This window comes from Pinus tabuliformis, chromosome 6 (assembly GCF_031772625.1).
Source record: "Pinus tabuliformis cultivar Carrire ecotype Pingquan chromosome 6, CPIR1, whole genome shotgun sequence".
Classification (NCBI taxonomy): Eukaryota; Viridiplantae; Streptophyta; class Pinopsida; order Pinales; family Pinaceae; genus Pinus; species Pinus tabuliformis.
This window is the reverse complement of record NC_142292.1, coordinates 1,860,402,380-1,860,424,361: the sequence shown is the minus strand read 5'-3', so window position 1 is coordinate 1,860,424,361 and position 21,982 is coordinate 1,860,402,380. Positions and strand designations below refer to the sequence as shown.

General features: G+C 42.9%; 1 protein-coding gene across 4 annotated transcripts in view; it reads left to right on the top strand.

Moving 5' to 3' along the window:
* LOC149266510 (uncharacterized) overlaps window positions 1-21,982 on the top strand; it is a 624,762-nt gene that overhangs the window by 450,608 nt on the left and 152,172 nt on the right. For 3 of the 4 annotated variants that reach the window (XM_089430592.1, XM_089430591.1, XM_089430594.1), the window contains 2 exons: window positions 14,252-14,497; window positions 14,700-14,756. In XM_089430592.1, the coding sequence (XP_089286718.1) occupies window positions 14,252-14,497; window positions 14,700-14,756 (303 nt within the window). Of the gene's footprint in view, window positions 1-14,251; window positions 14,498-14,694; window positions 14,757-21,982 lie in introns of all 4 variants that reach the window. The other variant, XR_016260157.1, reaches the window with a different exon arrangement.

Here is a 21,982-nt window from a genome sequence, read left to right as displayed (position 1 = left end):
TTGCGGCTTTCAAAGGAGGTTCAGATGAACCTACAGTGCAGTTCCAAAGAGGAGATCTTCTAGGCCACGCAAGTCAATCTTTACTTCTGCAGTTGCAGCTTCAGTTTCAGCAGTTTCCGGCTTCAAACTAGGGCAGTCGATATCTTGCAAAACGTTCGTCGGATTGACTTCATTCCACCACCAAAAGTTGCGGCTTTCAAAGGAGGTTCAGATGAACCTATAGAGCAGTTCCAAAGAGGAGATCTTCTAGGCCACACAAGTCAATCTTTACTTCTGCAGTTGCAGCTTCAGTTTCAGCAGTTTTCGGCTTCACATGTGTGAGAGAGAGAGACCCATTTCAACGCAGTAGAGAAGAGACTCATATCTGCGCAGTAGAGAGAGAGAGATGTGATGAGATGAGTGAGTCCAAATGAGGAAAAGTCCTCTTATATTTATACACAACGTTGGTGGGTGAATAGATGCGACTGTTGGGCTTCTGAGCCTACATGAGTTGTAGGTCGGCTTGATAATAATTCCATAATCAAAATAAATTCATATCTCCATGAATACTTATCGGAATTGGATGATCTTTATATCAATCCTACACCTCTCGACGAGAGGAATCTAATAAAAATATTATCAGCCATGAATAAGATGACCCACATGAAGTTTTGCCCTGGTTGCCAATTTTAACTCTCCTTCTCAACCATGGAGAACTTCATCTGCAATCTGTCTATCGGTCGTTACTATTCATGCATCAAATGCACTGCCTTGTATAGCCTGACCCTTGCCCTACTCTGCTCTATTTTGCCTATTCTGCTTTGTCTTGTTCTGCCCTGCACTGATCTGTACTGTTTTGTTCTGTTCTGCTCTGCTCTTGCATTATTCTGTTCTACTCTGCTTTTGTCCGAATTATGAAGAAGAAGAAATGATCGAGGATGTATCATACTGACTCAAAGTCAGTCTCAGAGTATGTACCACTGGTCCCAGACCAGTCTCAACCAACCCAAAGTCAGCATCATAGTGAGTACAATTCCAATGGTCTCAGACCAATATCATCCTCCACTGACTCAAAGTCAGTCTCAGAGTATGTACCACTGATCCTAGACCAGTCTCAACCGACCCGAAGTCAGCGTCATAGTATGGTACAACTCCTACCACTGGTCCCTGACCAGTATCATTGATCCCAGATCAATGGAGGTCATCCTAGCGTAGGGAGTACGGTAGATACAACGATGCGTCCATCGGTACTACTATGGTCCCTAACTTCGTTTCCCTGCTCATTGATCAGATGAGAGGTACTTCCCATGAGTCCCAGACTACATGGGTAGGATGCCTCGACAGGAGAACTAATCAATCCTGTCCTCACAGGAGAACACATCAATCCTGCTACAATCGCCGCGGAGAACACATCAATCCAGGCTGCCATGGAGAACACATCAATCCAGGCCTCACAGGAGAACACATCAATCCTGCTACAATCGCCATGGAGAACACATCAATCCAGGCCTCACAGGAGAACTAATCATCCTGCTACACAGGAGAGCGAATCATCCTATTCCACAAGAGAGCGAATCATCTTGTCCCACAAGAGAGCGAATCATCTTGTTCCAGTGTGCACCACCAGGGGAGGGTGAGTCACCCTGTGGTCGTATGTTGCTCCAGTAATAACTACAAGCCCTCAGAGCTCCTAGAGCTCATTGTATGCAACATGCAGGACCCTTGTACAAGGGTTTCTTACCGACTCCAAGTCGTTTGGGAAAATCACAGATTAGATCTTTCCTCGGGGCTTTGACAAGGTGTATCAACCTGTACATCATCTTAATGTGATGGAGCCTCCTTGCTCATCAACTTACCATATCCCAGATGATGTCTATCTGCTGGAGCAATCGACGAATACGGGATTCCTTAATAATCGAATCCCACCTCTGGTTGTTATAGAGAATCACAGTGGCATCCAATGTAAATCCAAACAGCTTACTGAAGAGCTTTCGCAACCAGACTGCCTCACATGAGGTCATGCTAGCAACAATATATCCTGCTTCGGCGGTGCTCAAAGTCACTGACTTCTGCTTCCTGTTCATCCAGGATATCGAAGCAGATCCCAAGGTGAAACAGCACTCGAAAGTGCTCTTACAGTCCACCACACTGCCTGCCCAATCAACATTAGTATATCCTGTAGAAATTTTTGTTTTCCCACCCCGGTTTTCAGTTTCTCCTTATTTCTCCCATGTAGTTAAATGCCCATTCCCATAACCATACATTTAACAGACTGAAAAAAATAAATATTGCTGAAAACACAAATTCTGGGAATTTTTTCAGAATGCTGGAAATTGCAGAATTAAAAATCAGCAATAAAAAACAACTATTAAAACACATTAAAACACTGATATTTTTGGTCAACTTGACCCTGGAAAAACCCCCTACAACTCTTGGGGAAAACCAGTTTGAGAGCTCTTCTTTATTTCTAAAAATTGCCTTTTTACAGTGAGAATTATTCAGCAAAAAATCAGCAAGCAAATTTACAACTTATCTCCTTTCCCGTGCCTCACAGCAATCTGGAAATTACAACAAACAGGACAGCAATAAATGTTGTATGGCCTCCGTTTTGTGTGCAGAAAAATCAGCAAATTGCTCCTCGATTTTTGTGCAAAAATCTGCCTTTCACTATGTGCTGAATCAGCTGTACAAATCTGCTCAACTGCTGCCTTGGAATGTGTGCCAAGCTGCTGTCTCCTTCTCCTCCCTGCTCAGAAATCTCTCTTGCTCTCTTGCTCTCCTTCTCCCAATATGCTCATGAAAGAATGAATGACTTTTTCCTCCTTTTTCTCCTTTAATATAACTCCAAGTGACTTTTGGGTGATCCAAGTGACTTTTGGGTGATCTCTAAATCCAATGGCTGAAATAGATTTAGATCAATGGCTGAGATTAAATGCTCATTTAAATCTCACTTTCTATTTTTTAATTCACCCCACTTTAATAAAGACCCACTTAGTCATTTATTTCCAAAGTCACTTTTCCTTTCTAATTTTTCATTTACTTTATAAAAGTTACTTTAAAATTAGACTTAGTAACTTTATCACTTAAAGTCACTTTTAAATTAGATTTAACTTTATAAAATTATAAAGTCACTTTAGGAGAAAAATTAAATTCTTTTGGACACTTTTCCCTAGGCCAAAGATCAAAGCCTAAGGGAACCATCTGTCCTCCGGTACTGAATTTCAACACTCCCTCTTACCGAGGAAGGTGTTCCTCACCACACCCATCTTGTCTCTGAAGTAGACATGCTTGCCCCGTGGTAAGGCTTTGGTAAGAATATCTGCAACCTGCTCATCAGTGGAAATATACTCAAGCTTCACAGCTCCCTTCTGAACATAGTCTCTGATGAAATGATATCTGATCCCGATATGCTTTGACCTGTCATGAAATACTGGATTCTCCGTGAGTTTAATGCAACTCTGATTATCACAGTAAATCACTGAAGGTCTCAACGGCTGACCCAATAAGCCAAACAACATCTTGCGAAGCCAGATAGCCTCACAACTAGCTAGACTGGCTGCCATATACTCTGCTTCCGCTGAACTCAGTGCTACTGACTGCTGCTTCCGGCTGAACCATGACACTACTGCTGAACCCAACCCAAAACAGCACCCTGAAGTGCTCTTCCTATCAGAAGCACAACCTGCCCAATCAGAATCAGTGTATCCTGCCAATCTCACTCCATCTCCCTGCCTGTAGTCCAGACCATAATCCACTGTCCCCTGCAAGTACCGCAAAATGTGTTTTGCAGCCACCCAGTGAACCTTCCTAGGCTCACACATAAACTGACTCATCGTGTTGACTGCAAAACAGATATCTGGTCTAGTGTTGACCAAATACATCAGGGAACCAATCAGCTGCCTGTACAATGTGGGATCCACCAACTCGGAATCCGAAGCATGAAGCTTCTTCCAGTTGGTGATCATCGGTGTCGACATGGGTCTACAATCCTCCATGTGGAATCTGCTAAGGATGTCCACAATATACTTCCCCTGCCCCAGGAAGAAATGCCCCTCCTCCTGCCACACCTCCAAACCCAAAAAGTAATGCATCAAGCCGATGTCCTTCATCTCAAACTCCGCCGCAAGATCTCTCTTGCAGTGCTCTATGAGTCTCTCTGCACCTGTAATGATCAAGTCATCCACATACAGCACCAGAATTAGAGGCTCCTCACCAATCACAATAAAGTAAAGGTTCGGATCTGCCTCACTCTTTGTGAAACCCATCCCCTGCAAATATGTATCTATCCTGGAGTACCAAGCTCTGGGAGCTTGCTTCAGGCCATAAAGGGCCTTCTTCAGTCTGCACACATGGGACTCCTTCCCATGCACCTCAAAGCCCTGTGGCTGCTCAATGTACACCTCCTCCTGTATGAAGCCATTGAGAAATGCGGTCTTCACATCCATCTGGTGGATCTTCCAACCCATCTCTGCTGCTATCGATATAATGGAGCGGATCGAAGTATATCGAGCCACGGGAGCGAAGGTCTCCTCATAATCAACTCCCTCTACCTGGGAGAACCCTCTAGCCACAAACCTCGCTTTGAATTTCTCAATGCTGCCATTTGCAGCATGCTTTACTTTGTAAAGCCATCTGGAAGTAACCACGGATTTGCCCTCAAGCCTCGGCACCACCTCCCAAACATCATTCTTCATGATAGAAGAATACTCCTCCTGCATGGCCTCTCTCCAGACCTGCTGGCTAGCTGCCTCCTCATAGCTAGAAGGCTCAGAGTCAAGGATGTTGGTAACCATCGCCATATAGCTACAAAACCTCTCAGGTGGTCTATTCTCTCTGACCGGCCTCTTCGGCTCAGCAACAGATGTGGCATCTCTCAAGGTGTCCTGAAGCCACTTGGGCTTCCTCTTCCCTGAGCGCACTTCTCCCACCGGAGAATGAAACTCCTCCTCCTCATCATCATCAGTAGCCTGAACTCCTGACTGTCTGTCTGCTGTCCTCCTGCCTGCACCTGAACCTGTAGAAGCTGAGGTGCCGTGTGAACTGTCCATCAATGGACTCCCTAGTGAACTGCTCTGTGAATTGCTCTGCATGCTGCCCGGAGCACCACCCCTCTGGCTCGGCGAGCCACTGCTCACTGACGGACCTGACATCCTCATAGATGTACCTCCAGATCCTCCTGATCCCTGCCCACTGGATCCCTGCGACTGACTCAACTGCTGCTGAGGGTCTGGCTGATCCAGATACTCTAACTCCCGTGACCTCCTAAAGGCCCTGTCCTCCTCGAACTTCACATCCCGTCTAACAACAACTCTCCTCTGTGCAGGGATGTAAATCCGAAAGGCCTTTGAGGTCTCACTGTAGCCCACAAAGATACCCTTCTCTGCGGTGGGCTCTAGTTTGGTCCTCTTCTCCTTGGGTATATAGGAGTATGTAATGCATCCAAAGATATGAAGATGACCAATATCAGGCTTCTTCCCAGAGAAAGCCTCCTCCGGAGTCATGTGCCCCAAGGCACGATGCGGACTCCTGTTCTGCAAGTAAACAGCTGTGTTGCAGGCCTCTGCCCACAAGAACAATGGCAACCCCTGATCATATAACATGGCTTTGGCAGCCCCTATGATGGATCTGTTCTTCCTCTCCGCAACCCCGTTTTGCTGGGGGTTGTAAGGAACAGTGAACTCCCTCCTAATGCCTGCCTCCGCACAATAGTCAACGAACTCTCCAAGGGTGTACTCTCCTCCATTGTCCGACCTCAAGGACTTGATCTTTCGACCTGTCTGAGTCTCCACAAGAGCTCTGAACTCCTGAAACCACTTGAAGACCTCACTCTTGGTCTTCAAGAAATAAATCCAGGTCCTCCTGGAGTGATCATCAATGAATAAAACATAGTACTCATATCCACTCAAGGAAACATGAGACATCCAACCACTCACATCGGAATGAATCAAATCAAGTATCCCCGTCGCTCTGCTGTCACTGCTGGGAAAAGGGGATTTGGCAAATTTGCCCATCGCACAACCTCTGCAAGTATCAAAGTGATCAATACTGAAATCTGGCACACCTGTAGTGATCTCCCGCAATGTCCTCAAGGCTCCATGATACATATGTCCCATCCTGCGGTGCCAAATCTCACACAGCTCAGAACTGCTAGCTCTGCTGTCGGTACTACTGCTCAATGCCAAAAGGGGCTGAAATGCAAACTTGTACACCTTTGCATGGCGTACACCTATCACTCTAGCTGAATCAGCTGGAGTGTCCCTGGGATACATCAACACCTGTCCTCCCCTGAACAGTACCTCATATCCTCTGTCCTCCAAAGCTGAGACGGATATGAGGTTCTTCCTCATCCCTGGCACATAAAGAACCTCTGACACCTTCAAGGGAGGTTTGGACTCCCTCTGAAATGTCACTGTCCCCACCCCGACTACTCTAACAACTCTGTCATCACCGAGTACTACCTCAATATCAGTGCCACTCTCTGAAAGCTCTGAGAAGTACTCCCGGACTCCTGTCATGTGACGTGAAGCCCCACTGTCCACATACCAGATACCTGTAGATGCTCCGCTAATCGAGGGAAAAGCATGTTCCCTCTGAACCTGTGTGGCAGGTGATCCTGCACTAGAGGACTCACACGTAGTGAACGCAAACTCTCGGTCAAAACGACCAGCAAAGTCCTCAATCTCTGCTGAAGCTGCCACGTCCTGGTTCTTCCCCTTCTTCTTCTTCTTCTCCGGACACACAACTGCATAGTGTCCCATCTTCTGACAATTCCAACACTTCACCTTGGAATAGTCCTTCTGTGTGTTCCCCTGTTTACCTTTGCCTTTGCCTTTGCCCCCACCACTGCTTGTGGAAGCCTGCTTCTTCCCTTTGCCTTTCTTACCTCCTGCCACCAGTGCTACATCCTCATCCTGCTCAACTGGCTTGGCTGCCCCAAGCTGACCTTTCCTGATCTCTGTCTGAATACAATCATCCCAAAACCTCTCCCATGTGGGAAGGGTCTCACGTGCACAAACCCCATCAGCGAAGTTCAACCATGAACGGGGGAGACCATTCACTGCAATACGCACCAACTCAGTGGATGGAATGGCCTCTCCAATCGCTGCCAACTCATCTCTCACATTGGTAATCTTTGTGAGATATCCAGCTGCACTATCATTCCCCATCTTAATGTTCTTCAGCTTCTTCTTCAAGACCATCTTCCGGTTCTCATTGGTACTCTGGTAGAGATTGGACAATGCTGTCCACATCTCATGGGCATTGCTCTTTCCTCTCACATGAGGAATGCAATGGTCTTTGATTCCGTCTAGAATCAGCCTCTTACCCTTATTGTTCTTCTTTTTATACTCAGCCAACTGAGTAACATCAGTGGGCACAACAACAGGGTTCTGTGCGGTATGCACCATGATATCCCAGACTTCTGCCTCCTCAAAGATACTCTTCATTCTCTCCTTCCAAACACTGTAATTTGTATGCCCATCCAACCTATCCTCCACCCTCAATCCCAATGACATCCTGCTGTCCTAAAACTGAAAGAATAGCACTGCTGTAGTAAAGATAAAACTGTTGTTTATGAAAAAATCAGCTTGCTGGAATTTTCTGAGTGAAAAATCAGCAACTGTAATTTTTCCTTTTGCTGTCCCAAACTGCCCTTCAGCACTCAAGCTCCGATACCATGTAGAAATTTCTGTTTTCCCACCCCGGTTTTCAGTTTCTCCTTATTTCTCCCATGTAGTTAAATGCCCATTCCCATAACCATACATTTAACCGACTGAAAAAAATAAATATTGCTGAAAACACAAATTCTGGAAATTTTTTCAGAATACTGGAAATTGCAGAATTAAAAATCAGCAATCAAAAACAGCCATTAAAACACATTAAAACACTGATATTTTTGGTCAACTTGACCCTGGAAAAACCCCCTACAACTCTTGGGGAAAACTAGTTTGAGAGCTCTTCTTTATTTCTGAAAATTGCCTTTTTACAGTGAGAATTATTCAGCAAAAAATCAGTAAGCAAATTTACAACTTATCTCCTTTCTCGTGCCTCACAGCAATCTGGAAATTACAGCAAACAGGACAACAATAAATGCTGTACGGCCTCCGTTTTGTGTGCAGAAAAATCAGCAAACTGCTCCTCGATTTTTGTGCAAAAATCTGCCTTTCACTATGTGCTGAATCAGCTGTACAAATCTGCTCAACTGCTGCCTTGGAATGTGTGCCAAGCTGCTGTCTCCTTCTCCTCCCTACTCAGAAATCTCTCTTGCTCTCTTGCTCTCCTTCTCCCAATATGCTCATGAAAGAATGAATGACCTTTTCCTCCTTTTCCTCCTTTAATATAACTCCAAGTGACTTTTGGGTGATCTCTAAATCCAATGGCTGAAATAGATTTAGATCAATGGCTGAGATTAAATGCTCATTTAAATCTCACTTTCTATTTTTTAATTCACCCCACTTTAATAAAGACCCACTTAGTCATTTATTTCCAAAGTCACTTTTCCTTTCTAATTTTTCATTTACTTTATAAAAGTTACTTTAAATTTAGACTTAGTAACTTTATCACTTAAAGTCACTTTTAAATTAGATTTAACTTTATAAAATTATAAAGTCACTTTAGGAGAAAAATTAAATTCTTTTGGACACTTTTCCCTAGGCCAAAGATCAAACCCTAAGGGAACTACCTGTCCTCCGGTACCAAATTTCAACATATCCAAGTAGTCTTACATCTCCTGGCAGTGTATCTTAATCCATGAGAGATTGTGTCCTGAAGACATCTCAGAAGATTTCTGGCATCAATGCAGTGAGGCTCAACCAAATATGAGCTCATAGTGCTAACTGCAAAACATATGTTCGGACGGAGGTTCACCAGGAACATCAATGCGAATGAGTTTATGAAACTCAGAGGCATTTCCCAAATCTGGTCCGACATCACTACCATATAACTTCTAAAAGTTAAGATCCTCGAGGTAGTCACAGGCTTGCAGTCCATCATACCAAATCTTTCCAATATCTTTACCACATATTTCCCTTGAGATAGGAAAATTTCCCTTGGCTTCTGCCATACTTCAAGTCCTTGGTCCTTCATTTCAAATTCAGAAGCCAGCTCCCTCTTACATTTGTGAATGAGAGGGTCTGCACCTGTTAGAAAGAGGTTATCCACATACAACACCAGTATGAGAGGCTTGTCATCTTCAACCTTAAAGTAAAGGTTAGGATCGGCTTCACTCCTAGTGAATCCCAGCTTCATCAAGTAGCTATTGATCCTCTCATACCATGCTCGGGGTGCTTGCTTCAGCCCATATAGAGCCTTCTTCAACCTGCATACATGAGATTTTCAATCATAAATCTCAAATCCTTTAGGTTGCTCCACATAGACCTCTTCTTTGATAGAACCATGCAAGAACGCGGTCTTGACATCCATCTGATGTAGGTTCCATTCTTGTGAAGCCACAAGGTCTATGATCGAGCGGATGGTCGTATATCTGGCAACAGGTGCAAATATCTCATCATAGTCTATACCTTCCTTCCATGAGCAACAAAACGAGCCTTATACTTTTATGTACTTCCATCTGCTGCATGCTTTATCTTGTAAAGCCATTTTGAAGTAACAATTGTCTTGTCCAGGGTCTGGGAACTACTTCCCAGACATCATTCTCCATAATAGACTCATATTCTTCGGTCATAGCATCCTTCCATACTTAATGCTTGATGACATCTGAGAATGATGAAGGCTCATCTTGTATGATTGTGCTCATGATGGTCAAGTATCCCTGATACCTGTTAAGTTTCTTACTTTGACGGAAGGTTCCTCAGGGTGCAGCATGTCCTTCAGCATCATCAAGTATCCCCCTAAGCCATGAAGGCCTCTTCTTAGAAGAGGAAGGCTCATGTGGATGAGAATCAATCAGATCCATGGGTTCTTCTACATCAGGCATTGATTCATCATCCTTTTCTTTCGGTTCCCTGGTGTCGGCTTCTTGAGAGCTCCTCAAAAGCGGAAGATTGTTCACCTTGCGGTGAACTTTTCTTCAGGAGCCTTGGAACCCAATGCTTGATGAGGGCATCAATTTTGTACATATACGACGGTGATTGTAGTTTCAGCCCATATAAACTTCAGAAGTCTTTGATCATGGCCCGGACAGCTTCCATCATCGTGCAGTTCTTCCTTCCCACCACACCATTCTGCTCAGGAGTATGTGGTGTAGTAGTCTCCCTCTTAATGCCAACCTCAGGTATGCCTGAGTGAACCAATTGTAATATATCAGAGGTCTTGCTTTGGCTTGAGGGGAATGGTCCCCTTTTGAGCTTTCCTTCAGCACATCCTGGACATACACCTTCTTTCTCTACTCAGAATTCGGGCATCCCTGTCACCATTTGTCTTACACCGAGTATAGCTTTATAATGAAGGGGAGGAAACCTCTAATGCCAAAGATCAGACTGAAGAGATGTGTCATAAGACATGACACCTAGCAGACTTCCATCGACCTGATATAATGAATCAACACTAAACCCAAGAGTAAAGGCATCTTTAACATTATTTTTCCATATACGTACCTTGCCATCATTAAAGGTTACCTTGTAGCCTTTGTCTTCCGTTGCCGAGATGGACGCTAGGTTCTTTTTGAGGTCAGGTGCATTTAATACATCCTGGACTTTCTAGCCTTCTTGAATGGTTGTCCTCTTCCTCGATCCCTAGCTCTCCTCTTACCTTTGCTGTTGAATTTGTCATTCCTTTGATTTGCCATGAGAGGGATTTTGATCATCGTCACGGTGAGAGTCCTTTCTATCAGGGCATTCCCTTGCATAGTGACCTGCTTTATTGCAAATGAAACATCGTCCTTTTCTTCCACCCTTAAATCCAGCCTTTCTTTAGACCCAAAATTATTTCTTTTCTTAGCATGAGAAGAAAAAGCAGCAGGAGGACCTTTAGGCAAGGGCATTTCCTGCTCTTCTACCCTTGTTTGTTCTTGAATGCATCTAGCCATTAATTCCTTGAAACTAGGAATTACATTATTGTTCAGAAGAGTAGTCCTGAACACATACCATTCAGATGGTAATCCTCCGAGAGTTGTGAGTGCCATTTCTCTGTCAGTAATGGTTTCCCCAATAGATAGGAGATTGTTCTTGATCTCGGTGATTCTTAAGAAGTATGCTTGCATACTTTCATCTTTACCCTTCTTGATTTCCCTCAACTTATTTCTAAGAAACAAAACTTGATTTGCATCATTAACTTTAAATAAACTCACCATTCTGTCGTAGATTTCCTTGGAGGTGTCTAGATCAGAGATGTAGGCCACCAAGCGCTTGTCAATAGAGTCCCGGATGATCTTCTTTGTTTTGACTTCTCCATTTTTCCATTTGTTCCAGGCAGCAGCAGATGCATTTGATGGAGGCTCAACAATATGGTCCAGCACTCCTTGATCTTCAAGGGTTAGATCGATAGACATCTTCCATCCGTGATAGTCAGCTTTCTCACGGAGCTTGTCTTCGGCAGGAAAGAGTGTTGAGGACCCCATAGTTCTTTTAGGATAGCCTTGCCAATCTTCTCTTCAATGATTGCTCTTGCTCTTGCTTGGGCTTTGTCTTCACCTCAGCTCTGATACCATGTTAAGTTATGGTATGTTCTATGCTTATAACAGTTTGCTTCTTTTTCTTATTATATTCCACCGATTAGCAATCACATGTACATAAAGTAAAGTGCAGATAGAACATTAAACGATCGACAGAAAACAAGCCAAGACAAGAGACACAAGATGTGGCGGCTAGCCAGGGACAAACCCTACAATGTGTGGGGAAACCCTTTGATCAAATCTTCTTTTATCTTCAATAATTCAGCAGAGAGAAATAGTACAATAAATCTGATTCATATCAGCAGTAGCAAACCCTAGATCAGTAGCATCAGTGTTAGCGGCTTCATTGTCAAACTAGGGCAAACCATATCTCACAAACCGACAGTCGGATTGACTTCATTCCACCACCAAAAGTTTCGGCTTCCAGAGGAGGTTCAGATGAACCTACAGCGCAGTTCAGATGAGGAGATCTTCTAGCAAATGCAAGTCAATCTTTACTTCTGCAGTTGCAGCTTCAGTTTCAGCAGTTTCCGGCTTCAAACTAGGGCAGTTGATATCTTACAAACTGTTCGTCGGATTGACTTCATTCCACCACCAAAAGTTGTGGCTTTCAAAGGAGGTTCAGATGAACCTACAGCGCAGTTCCAAAGAGGAGATCTTCTAGTCCATGCAAGTCAATCTTTACTTCTGCAGTTGCAGCTTCAGTTTCAGCAGTTTCCGGCTTCAAACTAGGGCAGTCGATATCTTGCAAACCGTTCGTCGGATTGACTTCATTCCACCACCAAAAGTTGCGGCTTTCAAAGAAGGTTCAGATGAACCTACAACGCAGTTCCAAAGAGGAGATCTTCTAGGCCACGCAAGTCAATCTTTAATTCTGCAGTTGCAGCTTCAGTTTCAGCGGTTTCCGGCTTCACATGTGTGAGAGAGAGAGACCCATTTCAGCGCAGTAGAGAAGAGACTCATATCTGCGCAGTAGAGAGAGAGAGATGTGATGAGATGAGTGAGTCCAAATGAGGAAAAGTCCTCTTATATTTATACACAACGTTGGTGGGTGAATAGATGCGACTGTTGGGCTTCTGAGCCTACATGAGTTGTAGGTCGGCTTGATAATAATTCCATAATCAAAATAAATTCATATCTCCATGAATACTTATCGGAATTGGATGATCTTTATATCAATCCTACACCTCTCGACGAGAGGAATCTAATAAAAATATTATTAGCCATGAATAAGATGACCCACATGAAGTTTTGCCCTGGTTGCCAATTTTAACACTTATCAAACCAATGGTTCATGGTGCAGGTTCCCGAGGCAGCCTTATGGACGTGTTGGTGGGTGGAGTGGGATTAGGAATCAAGGGCTTCCTCCTCAAGGGCCATGGAGAGTTTCTCGTACTTGGCTGTGGTTGTGTCCATTGATCTAAGTGGGAAATGGGGGGAAGAAGCTCCTTAAGGTGGGTAGTGTAGGGGATGGCATAATCTTTGTCAAAAATGAAGGTGGTATCAGGGGATGGAGGGGTATGTTGGGGGCTGGAGGGAAAGAGGAGGGTGTAGAGAGGGTGAAAGTGAGAAGAGTATGATCTGCCAAAAGGAGATGAGATATGGAGAGGTGCTAGATGCATGGGAGGAGGTCCTAGTTGGTCAAGGCATAATCCACTACACTGCGCCCCCACTATGGGGGAAACAAGTGAAGTCACCTGAACTTGGGAGGCAAGAGAGCCCATTCATAATCAATAAACCGTTGGGAATCCCCTAGTTGCAGAAGATGTCTCCCATAACCTGTGAGGGGTCCATTCCTGTCTTGAGAACACCTCTAGAGACCCATGGACTCCAGCTTTATCTGCTAGAGACAAAGTGCATTTTCAACTCGATCATGTAGGGGTACTTGAAGGTTTCTGGTGCAGGAGTTAAAGTCGCCCAGAAGTATGATCTCTCCAAGGGTCGAATAGTGGGAGATGTTTGCATAAAGATCAAGGAAGGGGCCCCTCTGAGACTCACTAGCATATGTCTCATGCAAAATGAATGGTAACAAAAGGTACCCTCAATGGAGAAACATGCATAAAATTTGTGGGAAAGCACATCAAAAGTGAGAAATTACCAGATGTGCAATGACTCCTCCCAATGTGTGATGTTGGACATTAAAAAAATTATTTAATCTTATCTTATGTACTCAAAACCTCCAAATTTGCAATATCAACTTGACTAGCTTTTATTTTCGAGTAGAGAAGGATGCCGTTATGTAAATTTCATGATACTAGCAAATGTGACTCATTTGATGAACAACAGGTTGACTAAGCTTCCATTGAATTAATACATGCGGTTGGCACAAACTTGAACCAAGGTCAGTGCTGACTTACAACTGAGGTTGATACCCACTTATAACCAAGGTTGATGTCAAATTACTTCAGTGGCCATTGTTGACTTACAAATTTATCGACACAAAGGTCAGAGTAGACTTTAAACATGTCTTCAACAAAGAACCTTAGTGGACTTCCAAGGGTTCAAAAAGAGCAAAGATTCACTAGATATCTGCCAAGATCAATTGTCAATGGAGTTTCGGAAACTGTTAACTGTTTGTGATGAAATTGCTTTCTTTATTTCTCGAATGATTAATCAAATTGTTTGTTTCATAATACTACTTGCCATTTGGTATAATTTGCACAATTTATTGGTTGAAATTAAATGAGCTAATATACTTTGCAGGCAGCATCTCTATTGGGATCAGCATCAGTAGTGGTTCAGGTTCTTGTACTTGCATTGTCACTTGCACCTTCTATACCCGTTTTCAGCAGCAAAAAGACCAATTCATATGCTAGTCCAATGGATGAGTATAAATCTAGCAAAGAAAGTGTAACCACTTCTCAAGTTGTTCTGGACAGCCAAGTTTTTTGGGTCATTACAGGTGTTCGCCTTATAGCAATGCCTGTTGCAGGCTTATTGATAGTAAAGGTAAGCTATTTATTTTACATTGCCCTTATAAGGATCGATCCAATTTAACACTTTATTTCTCTTATGGGTGCTTGCCATATTGAAGTTTAGAAAATATTGATCTGTCATTGTTTTCGCATCTCAAAGCTTTTGTGTACCAAAATGTCAGTTTGTATGCTGATTCTTTAGTCTGATATTTGTCATTGTTCATGATATAGCGCAGACATTACATGGAGCTCATATGTTGCCTTCCAATCCAGTTTGTATCTTGACAATTTTGGTTAGTCAGAAAATCAACTATACTGTAATGTGTACTTGAATTTTAATTTATGTCCTTTACCTGTATGCAGTAATTCATGCTGAGAATGAAAATCACAAGACACCTTTCATTAAGGGTTCATTGAATGAACTGTTATTCTGTATTTATGTGGCTAGGAATTTAATAAGAGAAATAAATGTGTCTAACGTGAGTCAGGAAAATTAAGAAATTTGAAGTTCTAATAATTTATTTTATTCTTGAGTTTGAAATTTTGGCATGGTTTAGCAATGGCTCTATCAGACAGTTTTCAATAATATATCTGACAGTTTCAAACTTATTATTGATTCTCCTGATCAAATAGCACAATGTTATTGGGAAAATAGTCAATTCTTGCTTTCCTAGGGAAGAGGACTCATTGGGCTACCCACTATATCTCTACTGTGCAAATTTGAACTCATTGTTATCTAACATAATCGTGATATCAGGGTATTACCTGCAGCTTTGAACCTTGATTTTCATTAAAAAATATGCAAATAGGTGTTATCTAGTGAATTGATAAATAGTTAAAGAAATTGTATTATGTGCAAAAATAGTTAAAGAAAAAAAATAAGGCCATTCTTTACACTAGACTTTAACAAGTCAACCACTGAAATTTTCCATATGCTGCCCAACAAGGTCAACATAATTAATTGAATCTAGGCAATGATTTAATTCAGAATTAGACTCTGAAATAAAATCAAATTTAGGCATTGTTTCCCCTCTTTCAACAGGGGTACTAAACTTTTGACCACACCATTTGTAACCCCAAATGTGTGCAATTTATACCCCTGTAAGGCCATGTGGGATGATAATGTGAAGGTCTATCCTAGATCCTGATGGTGGATGGTCATAACCAGTCTTCTTAGCTTCATCTTCATGGTGTTTGGTTTTATGGCACTTTTGTCGACCCCCTGGTGACAGTAACTCCCTGTCCTGAGGGGCATTTTTATGTCCTGGGTTGGTATGCAGACATTAAGAAGGTGGACCTATTAGTACACATGATTTATGGAAACACTTTTTTCTATCCCTATAAAGGTGACCACTTCTTGTACCTTTCCCTTTTTTCCCTTTATCTCGTAGCACCTATTTGTTCCCCGCATGGACCATCTTCTTATGTATGCACACTTATTTGGACATGGCCATCATTCTTCATGGCAGTTTCTGTGAAGATTCCTGAATCTAACACATCAGAAACCCCTACTGCAATTACTGGTTTACAATGTCCTATTTGTTCTTTGCATTAACAAGTTATTTAATTTCATAAACATCGATGTAAACACTTTGCAGCCTACACAAATATACGGATCATGAACTGAAATAAACTGAGACAATAACACAAGGGACACTGTTATTTTTGGACAAACGTCCCCGGAAAAACCCAAATCGGGAAAACCAATGCAACATATAAAGGGTTTGTATTATCAAGCAGATTTGTGAATACAACTAGGGTGCCAGAAATGGCTCACCCAACAGAGAATGTCCTTGGCAGTAGTACCTCTATCCGGAGACAGATACTCCGACAAATTTAGCAAAAGGATGATCAAACCCCACAATGACTCCGGTTGTTCCCTGTGCTGGACAACGATCGCTGTTCCAAGCACTGCGCTGGAACTGCGTCACTCCTCTAGGCTCTAGGTCACCCTGACAGTGAGCCTCCCTTGCTCAGAAATTTGATACTGTTGATCTGCTCCTTCTATGCCCCACAAAATCTCCCCAACATTGCCTCTAAGGGCTTGCGTCAGCCTCTATGGCTTTTGCGTCACCTGCGTTAGCCCTCTATGTCAGCCCTTTTGGGGCCTGCGTTGTCTCTCCTTGCACTGCTCTGCCTCTCTGCTATGTATTCTTCAACCTTGGATGAAAATCCCTTGCCAAACGGCCTCTCACTGCAACTCTGATCACTAGCTCGATTTCCTTAGCAAACCTCACCCCAGAAAATCGAACTCTATGATCTCTTGGTGTATCTCCAACTGACCCTCAAGCCTCCTCTTATACTTTTCCTGTTGATGAATCAACAGATGAGATTAAGTCTCTAATCAATGACTAAGATTAGAATTGGCTTGATCCTCATCAGTTAGAAACTTCTCACCCATATTTTTATTAATACACATTAATATTTTTATTTTCCTAAGTTTAGACTTAGGAACCCATTAAAAATATTAATTATTTTAATAATTCCTCATCCGGGTGGAATTTCTCCAAACGATTTCTGGGTCTTGGAGATCTCATGTGTTCTAGCCCCTCCACAAAATTTCGGAGTTAGAGCACATCCGATGCTACTCAAAATCAACACTACCTCTTAGCAAGGAATGTGCTCTAGCAATATTTCTCAATAGAAGTACTACATTGATCCACTGCATCGGTCCTCTGTGCTGCTGATGCTTGGCTTGCTACCCTTCATCTATTGTAGCGCTACTTCCTATACTGTTGCCCATGACTCTGCTATTCATTTGGGGTAGCATCGGATGTGCTCTAGCCACGGAAATTGGTGGAGAGGCTAAGGCACATGAATGATGAGATCTCCAATACCCAAAAAGGGTTTGGGTAGATGCTAAACAGTTTGGGAGATATTAAAATAATTAATATTTTTAATGGAGTCCCTAAGTCTAAACTTAGGGAAAATAAAATATTAATGTGTAATAATATAAAACTATGTTAGAATGGTCCGGACTCCAAAAGTCATAGATCAAGCCAGATCTAATCTTAGCCGTTGATTAGGGACTTAATCTCGGTCGTTGATTTGTCAACGAGAAAAGTATAAGAGGAGGCTTGAGGGTCACGTGGAGAACACACTGAGGGAGACCAGTTAGTTCAATTTCTAGAGCGAGGTTAGCTGAGAAATTGAACCAGTGGTCTAGTGAGCAGTCAGGAGGCAGCAAGTACGAAACATAGAGGTGGGATCAGCCACTGGAGATTTGTTGAGACAGGAGAGGCAGACGTAGGGCTTTTCGGGTAGACGCAGAGGTAGCAAAAGACTGTGCAGTCACTTGTTGGGCTTGCGTGAGTGACGTAGAGAGGCACAGGGCTGACGCAGTCAAGCAAGGGTTGACGTAGAGGGTTTGAGAGCCACACAGAGGTCATCCGGGCTGACACTAGGAATGGGAGAAGTGCTGGAGAATTATTTCTCTCTATGGGTAAGCCAGTTTGGCACCCTGTTGTACAGAAAAAATGATGAATAATAAAATACTCCCTTGCTGCACCGATTTTCCCACATTGGGTTTTTCCGGGGACTGCTGTCCAAAATATCTGTGTCAATGTGTTAATGGTTATGTTTGTTTCTGTATTACAGTGTGATATCTGCAACAATATTTATTGTAATGTTTATTGAAGTAATTTCATAAATAACGTATTGTGGAATAAGTAGAAAAAATGAATCAGTTGCTGCAGTGATAGAATTTTCACATGGTATCAAAGCAAGTAATCAAAGAAAGGGAAAATCCATTATGGGTCAAGACCACGATGCAGAGGCATTCACGTCAGGGGACTCACACAGATTTTCAGAATATTGCACAAGAGAAAGAGATTTTGATTTCTCTATGTTGGCTTCCGGGCTGGAAGAAAAAGTGGTGTGTATGACTAGTGTTGCATCATCAAAAGTATGGTATATAGACAGTGGAGCTTCGTGGCATATGACAAGAATCAGGGAGTGTTTCTCAGAATATCAAGAAGAGAAGATGAACTTTCGGATCACCATGGGGAATAAGGCAAAGTGTACTCCTGTAGGGAAGGGTACCATAGTTTTTCAAACAGAATCGGGAGAACAGTTTCGTGCTACAAATGTACTGCATGTACTAGGATTGGGGATGAACTTACTTTCTGTGTAGCAGCTACAAGGCAAGGCCTATGATGTCTACTTCATCAAGGAGAAGGTATACGTCAAACACCTGAGATGGAAAAAGAAAGTGCAGATCGGGATCAAAAGTAATCGGTTGTATAGATTGCAACTAGAATGACCAATGGCACTAATAGGCAGTCATGGAGACAAGGACTTGAATGAACTATGTCACAAAAGAATGGGTCACTTGCACCATGGAGCTATGAGAATTCTCAGGAGCATTGTAACAGGAGTTCCGGATCTGAGTACGGAACGGGATGATGTATGCAGGGGATGTGTTCTAGGAAGGTATGCCAAGGCAACATTTCCTAAGAGCAAACACAGGGCCAAGTGTCTACTAGGATTGATATACTTTGATATCTGCGGACTTGTGTCCGTCAAAGCTCTCAGTGGTGTCGAGTATATCCTTACCTTCATTGATGACCACTCAAGGAAAACTTGGATTTATTTTCTGAAAACCAAGGATGAGGTTTCCTCTCGATTCAAGGAGTTCACTGATTGGGAAGAAAATAAAAGTTTTATGCTCAGATAATGGTGGAGAATATGTCGATAAGGACTTCACTGATTTTTGCGCTAAGGAGGGCATCGGAAGAGAGTGGACAACTCCATATAATCCTGAACAGAATGGGGTAGCAGAAAGAAAGAACAGGACTATTGTAGAAGCAACTAGGGCAATGATGTATGATCAGAATATACCAAAATTCCTGTGGTCGAAAGCATGCAACACAACAGTCTATGTTCAGAACGAGACTCCTCATCGGGTAGTGGGCAAGATTACTCCAGAGAAAGTCTTTACAGGGAAGACACTTGAAGTTAGTCATTTCAGGATATTTGGGAGTCTAGCATATTGCCGCATACCTGAAGAAAAGAGGAAGAAGCTGGATCAGACTGCGGAAAAGGGATATCTAATAGGATATAGAGAGAACACTAAGGCATACAGAATCTATCTTCCAGGGAGCAGGAAGGTAGTAGTACGATGAGATGTAAAGTTCATGGAGGACAGGGATTTCAGAAGATCTCACGAGATGCCTTCCGAGGAGAAGTTGAAAGAGGAGTCGTTGGCTAAGCCTCTTCAACCAACAGAAGTAAAGAATTCTTCCTCACGATAGGAAGATTCTCAAGATGAGGAGGAGGAGCGAACAGAAGCACCTGCTGGCAGAGGAAGAACTAGCAGGGAACTTTGTCAGATTTTGCGAGATGTAGAGGACTTCATCGGTGCGCTAAGAAACAATAAGAGGGAGCGAAAAGAGCAAGATAGATATCAGGCATTAGTAGCTTAGGATGGCTAGCCTGCCAATTCCAAGGAGGCAGCTCAACATCAAGTTTGGCTAGATGCGATGGTAGAGGAATACAACTCCATAATGGTAAATGATGTTTGGGAGGTGGTGCCAAGACCTCAAGACAGATCAGTGGTAGGTTCAAGATAGATCTACAAGATCAAATACGCTGCAGACGACAGTGTTGAGAAATACAAGGCCAGGTTTGTGGCTAAGGGGTATGCTCAAAAGGAAGGGATTGACTATGAGGAGACTTTCTTCCCAGTAGCCAAGTATACATCTATTAGGACCATGATATCTCTTGCAACCCAGATGGGATGGGAGATCCTTCAGATGGATGTCAAAACGACATTTTTGAATGGGGTAATAGAAGAGGAGGCATACATTGAACAACCAAAGGGCTTTGAAACTCATGAGAAGAAGTCTCATGTATGAATATTGAAGAAAGCCTTGTATGGGCTGAAACAGGCACTGAAAGCATGGTATGGTCGAATAGATGGCTACTTACAGAAGATGTGGTTTGCCAAGAGTGACACGGATCCGAATCTCTACTATCTAGTTGTAAAGAACGAGCCGCTAATCTTAGTATTGTATGTGGATGATCTCTTTCTGACAGGATCATCCAGAATCATTGGGGACTGCAAGAAGAATCTAGCCATAGAATTCGATATGAAGGATTTGGGACGAATGCACTACTTCCTTGGTTTGGAGGTTTGGAAACAAAAGGGAGAAATCTTCCTTGGGCAAGGGAGGTATGGTACAGAAATCTTGAAAAGATTCAGGATGGAGGATTATAGACCTATGGCTATGCCAATGATCACCAATTGGAAGAAGATTGATGCATCAAAAGACAAGGATGTCAATCCAACCCTATACAGGAAGCTCATAGGGTCACTGATGTATTTGGTCAATACCAGGCTAGACATTTGCTACTCTGTCAACACCCTCAGTGAGTTCATGGTGGAATCGAAGAGGGCACACTGGGTAGCAGCCAAACATGTTCTCAGGTATTTACAGGGAACAGTTGATTTTGGACTCTTGTACAACAGGAGTAAGGATATTAGATTGAGTGGATTTATTGATGCAGATTGGGGGGGGAGTTCAGTGGATCGGAAAAGTACCTCTGGGTACTGTTTCAAAATTGGAACAGGAATGACCTCCTGGTGCAGTAGGAAACAAAATCTGTGGATCTGAGCTCATCTGAGGCACAATATATGGCGGCAAGCATAGCTTCGTGTGAGGCCATATGGCTTAGAAAACTGCTTGTGAACCTATTCAGAAGGAATATGGAGGCGACCAGCATCATGTGTGATAATTAGAGTTGCATTAAGCTCTTTGAGAATCCAGTGTTTCATGATAGGTCGAAGCATATTGATATCCAGTGTCACTTTGTCAAGGACTGTGTCCAATGAGGAGCTGTACAGTTGGGCTACACTCCTATAGGAGAACAGCTGGCGGACATCCTCACCAAGGCCCTTGGAAGGACAAAATTTGACTACTTCAGGTAAAAGATGGGGATGGTAAAGAAACCATTTCAGTAGCAAAAATGGGAGTGATGACTGCAAGGATGCAGAGGGAGTTGCAGTGCAGATGCAGTGTTGGGAGAAAGGACTAGCAGCAGCACGGATGCAGAGGGAGTTGTCGTACAGATGTAGCAATGGCAGTAGCATAGTCATGGGCAGCAATACAGGGTGCAGCGGTGCAGAGGATGTTGGGCAGGGAGGCTTAGCGTCAGCATAGGGACTGATGCCGAATGATCAGGGTGATACTCAGTGAGGAGTATTACAAGAGCACAGTCCTCACTAAGAGAGAGTGTTGATTTGGGGTAGCATCGGATGTGCTCTAGCCATGAAAATTGGTGGAGAGGCTAAGGCACATGAGATCTCCAATACCCAGAAAGGGTTTGGGTAGATTCTAAACAGTTTGGGAGATATTAAAATAATTAATATTTTTAATGGTGTCCCTAAGTCTAAACTTAGGGAAAATAAAATATTAATGTGTATCAATATAAAACTATGTTAGAATGGTCCAAATGTCATGGATCAAGCCAGATCTAATTTTAGCCGTTGATTAGGGACTTAATCTGGGCGGTTGATTTG